This window comes from Heterocephalus glaber, unplaced genomic scaffold (genome assembly GCF_053883595.1).
Source record: "Heterocephalus glaber isolate CG9 unplaced genomic scaffold, H.glaber_assembly_v1.0 deba00001190, whole genome shotgun sequence".
NCBI classification, from domain to species: Eukaryota; Metazoa; Chordata; class Mammalia; order Rodentia; family Bathyergidae; genus Heterocephalus; species Heterocephalus glaber.
In genome coordinates this window covers 578970-592184 of record NW_028258211.1, presented here as the reverse complement: position 1 = coordinate 592184, position 13215 = coordinate 578970, and the positions used below count along the sequence as shown (strand labels likewise).

Here is a 13215-nt window from a genome sequence, read left to right as displayed (position 1 = left end):
ATCCTAATGTTCCTTCTATTTATTTAGTTGGTTAAAAATAGTGGAGATTAAAATGTCTTTATAACTTCTTGTAAGTTAGAACAACATAAACTAACTTCTCTCTCTAGCAGACCAAACAGCCAACCGAGTACCACTTGCCAAGTAACTTCAGAGATGAAGGGAGCGCTAACAGTCACATTAGTCACCAGTTAAGACATAAGCTCCTGTGTCCACACGCAAGCCTAGCCCAAATAATCAAGTACGGACGGCAGAGTAGGCTAGTATCGCCCGCTGTGGAAAGTCCTGTGCAGAAAGTGCTGCCAACATAAAGATGTGAGGCGAAGAAAATCTTTATTGCCACAGAAAGCAAGTGCACTCATCCCACCTCATCAACAGCTGTAAGAGTCACAAATTGCAGACTTCACACAATAAAGTACAACAGACTCGGGGAAATGGTCCCTTGGACTATATTGGCTGTAATACTGAGGTAACCAGTTGACCTTGTTTAGTGAAAATACCTCTTACACAATGAAAAACATCAACTAGTTATAACATCCAATTCATATATACATTTCAAATAAAAATATATATTATTTGCTTTAATGTATAGCAAGTTTAATACATTAGTGTTTATAAAATAAAAACTGTATTCTACTGAAATTTTTCTTGTGCTTCCTCGTCACTAAGCGTGAAAGATCAGAAAAGTATGATACTTAAGGAAACTTATTTATGATTTAAAGATGCAGTTTACGGGTCCACGAAAGATGGATAAATATTAGTTGGAAGTTTATTGCATCTTTAAAAACTGTTGCTTATTAAAATCTACAAACTTGAACTATAAGACACAATAAAAAAAAAGACCACAGAATTTCTCAAAATAGATTAGAATACAGGAAACGTTTCATGAAACTACTGAGATACTAACCAGTGCTATGGCTAATATTAAAAACTGAACATTCTATTTAAATCATACTCATACTACACTTTACACACAGTGAACTATACAACCACAATAATCAACCTCAAGCTAGCAACAAAGTTGCAGGGCCCACAGGAAGCTTCTTCAGTGGGCAAAACACTATGGTACAATTAAAACATTCTGGAAGGGAGAAAAGCCTTTTAATAGTATAAAAGTTGTTTACTGGTGTTTCTACTGTAAAGCTCTCCTACATATCAAAATGAAAAAAGCAACTATATATGTGACAGTGGTCAGCGACCACAGTGCAGACATTTAACATTTGGCTGATGGATTTTAGTGTAACAGATTATGACTCACTATTTGTTACACAGTTACGATCTGAAGTAGAACTAAAAGCAGACACATACTTATGTCAATACACAGTTCTTGGCAATGATGGGGTTAGGTAAACCTGTAGGAAATAGGTAAACTGTCAAATATCTTTCTTAAACCAGCAGGAAAAAGATGTATATTGGCAGATCTTGGATTTGTGGTGTTTTTTTTTTTGGTACCACTATAGATTCAAATGTGAAATTCTCATAATTATGTCAGTACATTATTAACATTTAAATATACCCCATAAATATAGAAAATATATATATGCACACAGTCCATTAATTGACCAGGGGAAATTTAAAACATACTGTCAAGTTGAATAAATTTTACAAAAAAAAACTGCATTAAAAAACCTGGAAGGTGTAAAAAAATGAAATGGCAAAATAAATACTGAGTTATAGCTGTTAACTACACTTCCATAGAACTGTGTCTGCAGATTGGATGCAGGGACATCCTGGTGGAAGATGGCCCTGGGAGAGCCCTATGTCTCTGTGGCCCCTTCACAGGGAGAAGCATTTCTGGATGTAAAACACAGAGCCTCTCATAGCTCTGTTAAGTCACCATCTCTGTCACATTTAAAGCTAACCTACTATGTCTTAACCTATTTAGCACACTCTGAAATACTGAGGCTTTCACACGTTAGTCCATTTGTTTCAAGTTCTCTGTCCACGTAGTAGCTTCCTCTGTTTGTTGCACTCTAAGTAGCTATTATACAAGCCAATCTGGGTCAGTTAGGTAAGATGAATTTTCTACCCTAATCATTTTTAACTTTCCTTCAGCATTTACTGTGTAAATGCGCACTGATTAAACCAGTGAAAATGACATTACTGAATAAATGCTACACATTTCCTATTAAACAAAATCAGTTTTATCAAATATTAAATACATAATATTTTCCTTAGCTTAAATTGAGTATTTGTTTTCTATTTTTCTAGTCATTGCAACCTTGCCAATAACTATGTCATTTAAACTTTCTTTTTCAACTGCAAAGATTCTAAACTCTGATGTAAAATAGTATTTACGCTAAATACACTTAAAATAGACAACAAAATTTCAAGTAAAATAAACTGTATCCACATCTATTAGACCAAACAGGCCTGACATCTAGATTTTAATTCTATAAATTACACGAATACATTGTACATTCTTAAATAATGAATGCTTACAATATTAATTTGTAAGCCTTTCCACATAAAGCGACTTACACAGGAATGTGAATGGGTCAGTGTTTGTTACAGATTGCAGCACTCTTGATTTTCTCTTTTGTGGCTGCTGTTTTGTCTTCAGGTTTCCACAGACTACTGAATAAGTCCTTATGCTTTGGCTATGAAATCTGTTTGAGCTGAATGAGGCAACATTGGTTATTAAGGCTTAATTCTATGATGGAGCATTATCCTTAAATGTGATGCCATTTCCAGAGAACAGTGCATGAATCCCAGCTATCTTGAATCTTCAGGCTCTGTTTTGATGACTTTCTTTTCCAAGGTGAAAGCTGAGTGAGGGTAGTCTTTTAAAATCCCAAGGCTCTCTGCATAAAAATGAAAATACAACATATGCTGATATTTTAGATCAATGAACTACAAAAATAAAACAGTCTTAAAACAAAATTGCACAGCAAATAGTATCAACTATTCAATAATTCTGCAGTTCCACACAAAAATTTATTTAGAGTTGTGGTTAAAAACTTGGATTTAAATTTCAATGCCAATTACTAGCTATATATGTCTCTGTGTGTCACACCCTTTCTAAGCCTTAGTGTCTTCATCTATGAGGCAACTACATATGAGAGTGAAATCATGAGATGAACGTAAAACAATGAGCATGTAAAACATACTGTTTTTTAAAAATACTTGGTACAAAGGGCCAGATATTTAGCTCAGTGGTTCTGGCGCCTGCCTCGCAAGCGCAAGGTCCCGAGTTCAATCCCCAGTACCAAAAAAAAAAAAGTTGAGAAAAATGCTTGGTACGAAATGAAAAAAATAATGTAAGACAAGACTGATCACTTATATACAACTGTTACTGTTTAAAATATTCAGTATCAAAGAAGAAATGAGACAGGAAAGCATCGTCAATGTTTAAATATGGAACTATTTTTAAAAGTTCCTTCTGCTAGGATACACTAAGGGAAAAAATAAAGACTACTTTTGGACCAGGGATTTAGCTCAGTGGTTCTGCCGCCTGCCTCACAAGTGCAAGGTCCCGAGTTCGAGCCCCAGTACCCCCCAAAAAAAGACTTTCATAAGAAATCTGTTTACAGAATTATAAGTGTTTAGTTATTTCAATCTCACAAAAAATGTAATCATTACATGAAGTACTAAATAGCAGGAGACAGACAGAGATACACACACACACGCACACAGAAGGATTCCAAAAAGTTTATCCAAAATAGTTTATCTGAAATTAGGCAGCTCAATTTATGAATCCACTCTCTCAATACAAAAAGGGATTTTAATTTGTGGATAAAAGTAACAAAAATAGTAGCCACCACTTACTGAGTCCTTGTCAGCCATACAATTGTATTTAAAACTCTTTGATCTAACTTTCCTAACTACTTATGAGGTAAAAATTATTAACATTTTACAGATGAAGTAATAGAGGGACAAAGTAATTCAGTTACGGTTACTGAGTTAGTATCAGTGCTGAGATCCAGGCCCACATTTGCACTGTATGGAATCTGAATTACCTCTTCTCAACTTTTTAAAAAATAGCTTCATTTTTAGGTATTCCTTTGTTTTGTTCTACTTTTATAAAACCTTATCTAAACTAAACCTCTGTGCCAGGTGTGATGAAAAATATGGTGAATATTTAAAGTAACTCGTTACAGTAAAAGACATACTGCCATTCATTCCCTTCAAAATCCTCTGCTTGCTTCAAACACAATTATCCCATCATCCTTGCCACTTTCTGAAGTGGTTCTAGAAGTCTTCTCTCATGCGTGTCTTTAGCTGTGCTGCTATGGCTCCCTTAATGTCCTGAATCAATGCCCAAACCTTTCCCTGTCCTGGTCACCTTGACTTGAGGAAGAGCCAGAAGTCACACTGCGCCACATGCAGTGATGAGACAGGTGAAGACACACTGCCATGTTTTATCAGCCTGCCTTTTCATTTGCATAGCACACTGCAGTATGTTCACCATATTTTTTGATCACACCTTGTAAAGACACTCATGAAAGAGGACTTCCAGAACTGCTTCAGAAAACAGCAATAACAAAGGGATCAGTGTGTTCAAAGGGAGGGGGAGTATTGCGAGGGGGATTAGTGGTCATGTATCTTTTACTGTAATATTGTTTTAAAAATTTAAATATTCAGCATGTATTTTGATCAGAGTTCATAATAGAGATGCAAACTGTGGCCTGGTGGTAAGAAACATGATCAATATAATTGGAGGATTTTTTTTATAGACAGAGTTCAAAGAAATTTAAATTGGTAGAAAGCTTTAGTTTTATTTTTTAAGAATTTTAAAGATTACTTTTTCATATTGCGGACAATGAGACAAATATACTATTTTAGAATAATTTCAATTTCTTAACCTTGGCAGTCTTAAAGCAGCTAAAAGTGAATAAGTGGGGCTGGGGATTTAGCTCAGTGGTTTCGACGCCTGCTGCGCAAGCGCAAGGACCAGAGTTCTATTCCCAGTACCCAAAAAAAAAAAAGTGAGTAAGAAATAGCAGACGGAAGTTATTGCACAGGGTATTATTCAGAACTTTGGCCTTTTTAGCATCTACTAATTGGAGCATGAGCAGAAAACTAAGAGATAGACTTTCTTAACTCTTTTCCTGGTAAATACATAGCCCACTCTATCAGATATAAAGTCAGGTTTAGTTCTAATGCTTTTAAAACTACTTTTCCCACTGACTTAGAATACAAATTTAGAGATATTTTATCTGGTCTTGGCTTCTTGATCTATAAAATTAGTGACACTCCTAAATTCAATTCAGAGACTGAATCCTAGATTCTTTTGAATGGTGCTAATCTAATACTGTCTAACTTACTTTATTTGAATAAAAATATGTAAATACCCAAGTAGAAACTGCTTATCCTTTTATGAAGTTTACTTCTGAAGTATGAATATCACCCCCAAAACACATCTGCATTAAAAATTCAGACTTTGTTACACAAGATTTTCTTAGTACAAGAGCAAATATTTAGTCTATCAATTTTGTATTAGGTTATTACCAGAGAAGGGCGATCCAGCCAAATTCAAAGCAGCCATTTATTGTTCAGTTTAAAAGTCACCACTCATGTAATAGCTAATGAAAATAATCTCAATCTTCTGAGTTTCCCCTATCACTCTTTGGAATACTGTGTTATGAAAAAGACTAGCTAATGTTATGGCAATCTAATTTTCAAGAGGAAAGAAACTGACTAGTAACACTATTCTGATGATATTTGGGGGCCGGGAGGAGAGGGATAGGAGGAATAGGGAGAAAAAAATGTAAAAATGATTTAGTCAAGTTCCACTCTGCTCATACACGACATTCTCACCTGATGAGTGGGACTTCGCCTCACCAGGGTAAAGTCTACTCAGCTCCCCATCGACCACAAAATGATGAGGTTGTCTGCTTGGTAAATTAGGCATCCGGAGATTCAGAGGTCTTTCTCCTGATGAAAAGAAAAACTACATATGAGTAATACTAAAAACACACTAGTGCTTTTCTTTAAAATGTTTTCAAAAATTGCTTGAACACTTCTTTGGAAAAGAGGAAAGTCAAAAGGCACTGAAGAATTTAAATAACAGTGGGGAAAACAACTTTTAAAATAATAATTTAGGAGGAAAATGGCAAGTCATTTTATGCTACCTCCAAAATACATAATTCTACTTGGACATTTTTAAGGGCTAAAAATGAACTAAACAAAAGACAGAATTGTAGTAAGCATTTCAACTTTGGGGTATAACACAATTCCTTTCCAGGCATTTTCTTACAAGGACAACCATTTTACCAAGGGATGTCATTAACCACACAGTAACAAATATTAGCCAGACAGAGATAGCTTCAAGCCAATTACAGATTAAAAAAAAAAAACTATGAAGAAACATAATTAGTGCACATACAGTAAAGATGCTTTGTACACTAAGTCATTATCTGTCATAAATTCATGTATCAAGTGAACAAGTTGCTATCCCACACTAAATTATCCTAGGTCACCAATCAGTCACCAAATCTATCATAATTGCCTTTGTTTCTCAACTGTTAAATCTTAACTGTTAAGGATGACTGGAGAAGTTAAACAAGACCACAGCCAAAAAGTCCCTGTGATATTTTAAACAGGCAGAATCTCCTCGTCCTCCAGCACTCTGATCTGCTGACAAGGCAGTACTGCATTCCTGTGGGATGTGGGAGAGTGCTTGTTATGATGGTACTCTTACTTGGAGGGAAGCCTTAATGGTAATAACAACGGTATAAAATTCCCGCTTTTTTCAAACCCTGAGTAGCTGCGTGAAGCTGGAGGCCGTACGCACACAGCTGACACTGCCCACCCCAAGCTGCTCACTGCTCAGTGCCACACCCAGGGACGCTACCAAAGCCTTGGATGAGTGGGTTGGACGGGGGAGTGACGGTGACTGGAAGTTTTCTTCATGTAAAGACCCGAGCAACTAAATAATTAAGACCGTGGTTCACTCAAGAGAGACAGGGAGGAAGGAAATGACCTGTACTGCTCACATCTCGCAACCATACCACCACTCAAGCACACATGCCAACTAGTGTACAGGAATAATAAAATGTAAAAATCTTTCAAATTAAAATTTGCAGAATGCATTCTTTCCTTTTTGTAAGAAGGCAATTTAAAATTAATTTTCACAGACAACTGATAATCTCCACAAAACATCAAGGTTACAAATCAGCACTCCTTTCCATTCCTGCTGGAGCGAGCACAGCCACGCCCCCACGGCCCGAAAGGCCCAGGTGGTGGGAGGGCAAAGGGCGGAGGGTGGGGGAGCTACCTTGGCCATCGGAGGTCTCGGCAGGCAGCCCATTGGGGCTGTGCTCCCCCGAGCCGGAGCCCTGCCGGTACAGCCCTGCAGACAGCCTTCTCTCCGCATGCTGCAGTCTCTCGTAGCCAGCTTGGGCGCACAGGAACTCCATCTGCTTCGCCATCACCTTTTCAGGCTGCTAGTAAGTGAAGCAAAAATAAAATCAGTAACTAAAACATTCTACATTTTTTAATGGTTTAGATGCCAATTTCAGACTCCAGCAAATATATTTAGTATTCATTAAAATTAATTCACACTTCATGTGGTATACTTGGTTCCATAAATATGAATAAAGGTCTGTATCATGTTAAAACTTAAAATGCTGGATTCTATACAAAAGAAAAAAGGTTTCTTCTCAATCCTGTGAAAAATATTCCATCCCAGTTCAAAGGCAACAAAACCTTAGCTTTGTTTTCCCAGGTACCTAGTGCTTTGAAGTATTTTTAAAAAGGACCCTAAGAACAACAGCAACATCTGCTATCAACTGCTTCTAACACACAGGGTGAAATCTTGGCATTTTTATTTTAGGATTTGGCACTAGACTCTTGAGAGAGAATAAGGTGTAAAATAGTTGTCTAGAAGAACAAGACAAACACATCTCCTACTAAAATTAAACAATACAAATTATGCAGAAAAACATCAACGCCAAGGGGGATCTTCATCTTCATCACAGAATGAAACCACAGTATTTTTCAACCAATCATAAAGGACATGTTTTAAAATACAAAATTAGTGAGGTGACAAATATATTTACCTCTGTGTTTTATAAGCTCCTTTTCTATGCAGTGTTCTAAATTACTCGTATGTGATATTCAAAGCAATGTATCTGTGATATTTTGCCAGGAGGTAATAGTCCAAATGCAGATATGAATCACTACCATGTTATGTAAGAGTGGTGCATGAAAGCTGCTATATAAAATTGGTTACAAAAAAGTCCTGATTCACAATATTAAAAACCAACAGGTAAAATGTCTTAATTCATTAATCCTATGTATTATAGGATAAATGCTCATACTATTTTTCCAGATGTACATAAACCAGATCAATAGCAACCACAAATTTATTTCATTGAACTTGTTACTACTTAACTGATAACATTTCAGTTAAGCACTTCTGAGGAGGAAATATATTTGTCATACACTTAATGTGAAAAAACAAAACCTGGCAGTACTAAATTTGAATAAAAGCAAGCCACTAGGGAGAATCAATAGGAATAAAACTTTCAGTGCTTTCCAAAAGAACGTTTGCAGAAAAGACTTTTTAAATGTTCATTTCAGTGTTCATACACAAATAATGGCAAAGCACTTGAAGATATATATTAATCTAACATTTTCTCAGTACACAAATTCAAATAAGTGAATACTTACAGTGTTAACTATTAATACTTTATTGAGAACCAGTACTATTTTATCTCGGAGCTGTGTTATACACAGCTCCAGTCAACAAGGCTGTTTTCCTGACACTACTGCTTCTTTTCCATTTTCTTCAGCAGAGACTCTGTCCACCAAACTATAAGGAATAACTAAGTAGTGCGGGTCAGATTCTGTTCAGGAACCAAATCAAACCAAGTGGTTACTGCTGCCACGTTGATACAGCTGTGGATCAGATAACATTTTAAAAACAACCAGAAATAAACACAGTCCTCAAAATCCTAAAACTGAAACTAGTTGAAGCAGTCATTTATGTTTTAACTTCCAGATCTTAGGTGGTAATAACTGGCAGTTCATGTTACCTGTGAACTAAGAGCTGCAAGTTCTTCACTCTTAGCTCTCGCTTGTTGGAAGAGTGTTTGCACAGAATCCTGGAAGTCTGGAAACCCATCCTGGGAGTCAAAAAACGAGTTCTTAATATGTAAAACAGAAAATATCCATGTTTCAAAAACTCAGAAAATAAAGCAAAGAAAACCACCTTAATTCCACTATGCAAATAATCACAGGTAGGTTTTTAAAATGAGCTATTTCATTTCAATCCCTTATGGTACAAATAGTTTATGTTCTACACTGTAATTTCAGTAAAAACATGCATGAAAAAAGATGAAAAATATAATCATTCTCATGTTTTATACTTGGAAACAAACTTTATCATCACTGACAACGATTATATAGCATTTCAACTAATGGTTCAACTAACCACAGGCAATTAACCCCCAGGCCTTTACAATAAGCCATGACCCCAGCCCCTTTTTAAATTTTTGAGGCAGGGTCTCACTAAGTTGCTAACTTGCTCAGGCTTGGCTCAAACTTGCCATCCCTCTGCCTCCACCTCCCAGAGTGTTGGGAGTCACAGGCATGGGTCACCAGGTGCAGCTAGATATTTCATATGTATCACCTCATTAACCCCTCAGAAACAACTCTGGGGTTCCACTATTTCTGTCATTTTACAACTATTTACAGTTGGCCTCCAAGCCCATGCTCAATCTATAAAACCATACAGTGACTATTTTATGAAATTCATAACAATAAATACAGGCATTCCTCATAGAGTCTGTTTTTCATATGAACTGGCTTTAGCTCTATTATTTTGTGCTTAATCTGAAATCACATTCTACTGATTTCTGCAGAGCAGGTTATTTCACCTTTATGTTTTCTCTTCTGTAAAAGGGGTACAACATTTGCACCTAGGTAACTTACAGAATCATTTTAGGAAAGCAAAAATATGTCATGAAAAATACTTAGCATAGGGCCGGGGACTTAGCTCAGTGGTTTTGTCGTCCTGCTTGCAAGCACAAGGACCTGAGTTTGATCCCCGGTACCAAAAAAAAAAAAACTTAGCATAGTTCTCAGCAAACAGAAATTACCCAATAAATGTTTGTTCTTAATATTGATTATCTGAATCCAAAGCTACCAGATTTAATCAAGTGTAAACCAGCAAGTGATGTGGCTTATTGCACAGCAGGAAATGGATAAATTTCAGGGATATTTACAATGAGTAAGAACTAGACACTGAACACTAAATCCATAAGGAGAATAAAGAGTATATTGGTGGGGAGCTGTTTTAGTGAAAAGCACACCAGAAATCTAGAAACGTGTTTATGCATTCAACAAAAATGTTACCTAACGGGTTTACACACTACTTTTACGGTGAGAGAAAAGCGAACAAGAGAGACACCTTCTGTGCTCTGGTAAACACAGACCAGAGAGAGAAACGAACAAGACACCCAGGGCACAGCAAACCATGGTGGCAGATGAGGCTCCCTCCCTAGAAGGCAGGAAGTCCAGGCTAAGACTTGGGGAAACACCGTTTCCTTATAGAAAGGAGGCTTATAGAAGGGCCTGGAGCAAAAAGAACAGGCTACATCATGATGCTAGAAAACAATATATATAAAATAGGGAATACTGTGGACTGAGAAAGAGGAAGTGAGTGGAGAAATTCGAAACACAGGGCCAGACTCTGTGTGGCTTTTAATCTATGTTAAGAATTTTAGGTTATATCTTAAATTCAAAAAGAATCTACTGAAGGTTCTAGAAGAGAGTCCGATAAGATCTGCATTTCAGAAAGGCCAACCTTATCACAGGAGACTTGTTAAAGGGCTGTAGTAAGGAAGGAGAATGTGGCTCAGTCTGGACAGAGGCAGACACAACAGAAATGGAAGAACTGAGACTGGGCACGCAGGAGTCTGCTGATGACATCTGCTATGAGGAGCTGTGAGCCAGGTTTAGGGAGGTGCCAGAAAATTGATGAATCTGGCCAGGGACACATTGAATGTACAGGCTGGTGAGACTCTGTGTACCTGTCAGATAAGTAGGTAGCCAGATTTGGAGCTAGGTGCAAAATCAGGGCTGGAGACCCAGACTGGAGAGTCACTGGCTCATCAGCAAGCTCTGGGTGGAACATGCTCAGTCAGAATCCACAGGTGCCTCAGTATCTCAATACTGTTTTTGAAGGAGTTTACAGAAGCAAAAAGAAGTTAGTCTTCTTATGTTAGGAGCCAGATATATGGTCTTAGGAAAGAAAGTTGACCTCGTTATTTCCAGTGTCCCTAATTTTTAAATGGGGATTATACCACATGCTTTATTTGCCTAGAGAAGATTTGTGGGGATCAAAGGAAGCAATGCAAATGGTAAATCGTATCATGCAAACATATGGTGGCACCACTGACAGGATTATTCAGCCACAGAAACACTGAAAAGCTGCATGGTGAGAATTTCTAACTCTGCATGACAAAGTTTCAGCTCTATTATTCATGAGGAGAAATAAGACTCTGCAATAAGTAATAACGATAACCAAGTAATTAGGTATCTTTCTGCAACTAAGTATATTAGTCATTCCTGATTTTCTCCCACAATCTTGGTAGCTCACTGTGGATGGGGAAAGCTAAGATCAAGTAGCTATCACTGAATGAAGTGTAAAGTAGGTGTAGGCTACCCAAAATATAGGACTTAAAAGAAAATAAAACTGAGAACATTCCCAAGAAACTGGTCTCTTTCACATTATGTTTGATGCAGGACTTTTGTAATATGTCTCTGAAGCTCTTTTTCTCAGCACCAGCTGTACCATGCTATGAGCAATTTATCTCCATGTCATATTCTTGGCTGCTGCCATTAATCACACTCTTCCCTTGCTGATGAGACTCTGGGTTTGAACACTGAGAAAATAAAAGATATAGGGTGGGATGCTGTTTATGACCTCATTACTCTCACCCCATTGATCTCCATCCCATTCCTTCTCATCTTTTTTGCCAAACACCAGCAAGCTCCTCTGAAGTCACTGTGTAGCTGTCTTTAAATGACTTGTTACAGCAGATGTTATCAAGCCCACATGTGCATTTTCCTTTCTTCTACTCACACTTTCTGTATGAACAACAGATTGTAATGCTTCTGTTTTTCTGATCCAGAGGGGACTAGTCTATATCAGGTTAGACCAGCTTTCTTTTCAACAAGCTTAGCAACAGCGTAGGTGGATATTCTGACCCTCTTCCCTCCCCCTTCCTCAAAACCCTACTCCCACCCCACTGGAACTACTAGCAGATGTTTCCTCTAAGTCTTTTTTTATACTCTAGTTCTCTGGTTTTCTGAGCTCTATTACATTTCATCTCTTTCACCCAGTTGTCTCTACCTGCTTTGCAGCCCTTACCCCACAGGATAAGAAAGCTGTAATCTCCCTCTCTGCTTCCTTTCCAGCAATTCAGTGAATGAGGAAACTTACAGAAGAGATACTAACAGTAGCAGTCCACTCAGTCATCTGCCTTTACCATTCCTGAGACTGGTGGCTTTACATATTGTTCCCCCAAGATGTTCCTTATAACACTGGAGGTTATAATAGAGTTGGTTCAAGTCAATGGAATCTAGTTTTCATTAATGTTTTTAAAAATTCAGAAGACAAGACAGCCAGGGACTTTGACTCTTGGTTTTTCATGTCCTTGAACTAGCTGTCAACCATCTTAAATATATCCTGTCACAGTCAGGTATAAATAAATCAGACTAACTTTTCTTGATTTATTCTAGCTTCCCAACACTGTTTTTACTCATAATAAATAATTAGCATATCACTAATAATATCATATATAAATACATTTTATAATTCACAAATTTTCTACTCAAAACTTCCAGGTGTTGACTAGCTTCCTTGCATTAGAAAGTAACTGCCACTCTTAGCCTTGCTTCAAAGCCCACAGTCCTATACACTCTAGTCCCAGCAAGGTTTACTTCACACCTAAGGTGCTTTGTGAATACTCATCAGCACCTAAAAAGGCGGCACCAGTTTGAAGTTTAGAAGTGAGACATAGATTGGAAACCCTGGCTCTGCCACTGAACAGCAACGTGGCAACTTGGGCAAGTTACTGGGCCTTTCTGGTCTGCCTTGACTATAACATGTAAATCATAAAGCTTCTATATACTGTAGAGCAAGGTTTGTGATGATGACTTACAAATGCCTGGAAGTGATTGGCACATAATAGTTAATAAAAAGTCATTATTTTTACAACTGCTAAATAGCTGAAAGATTTGGAGACCTTGATTAAGAAGAAGAAC

The 13215-nt window shown here is 37.3% G+C and overlaps 1 protein-coding gene across 6 annotated transcripts in view; it reads right to left on the bottom strand.

Moving 5' to 3' along the window:
* Positions 1-311: 311 nt before the first annotated feature.
* The window catches only part of Nab1 (NGFI-A binding protein 1), a 38530-nt gene continuing 25626 nt past the window's right edge, over positions 312-13215 (bottom strand). For 2 of the 6 annotated variants that reach the window (XM_087210728.1, XM_087210727.1), the window contains exons 5-8: positions 8979-9089; positions 7217-7385; positions 5758-5874; positions 312-2801 (exon numbers count right to left, since the gene is read on the bottom strand). In XM_087210728.1, the coding sequence (XP_087066854.1) occupies positions 2713-2801; positions 5758-5874; positions 7217-7385; positions 8979-9089 (486 nt within the window). In that variant the 3' untranslated portion in view covers positions 312-2712. The remainder of the gene's footprint in view (positions 2802-5757; positions 5875-7216; positions 7386-8978; positions 9090-13215) is intronic. The other 4 variants (XM_087210725.1, XM_087210729.1, XM_004868966.4 and 1 more) reach the window with 3 other exon arrangements.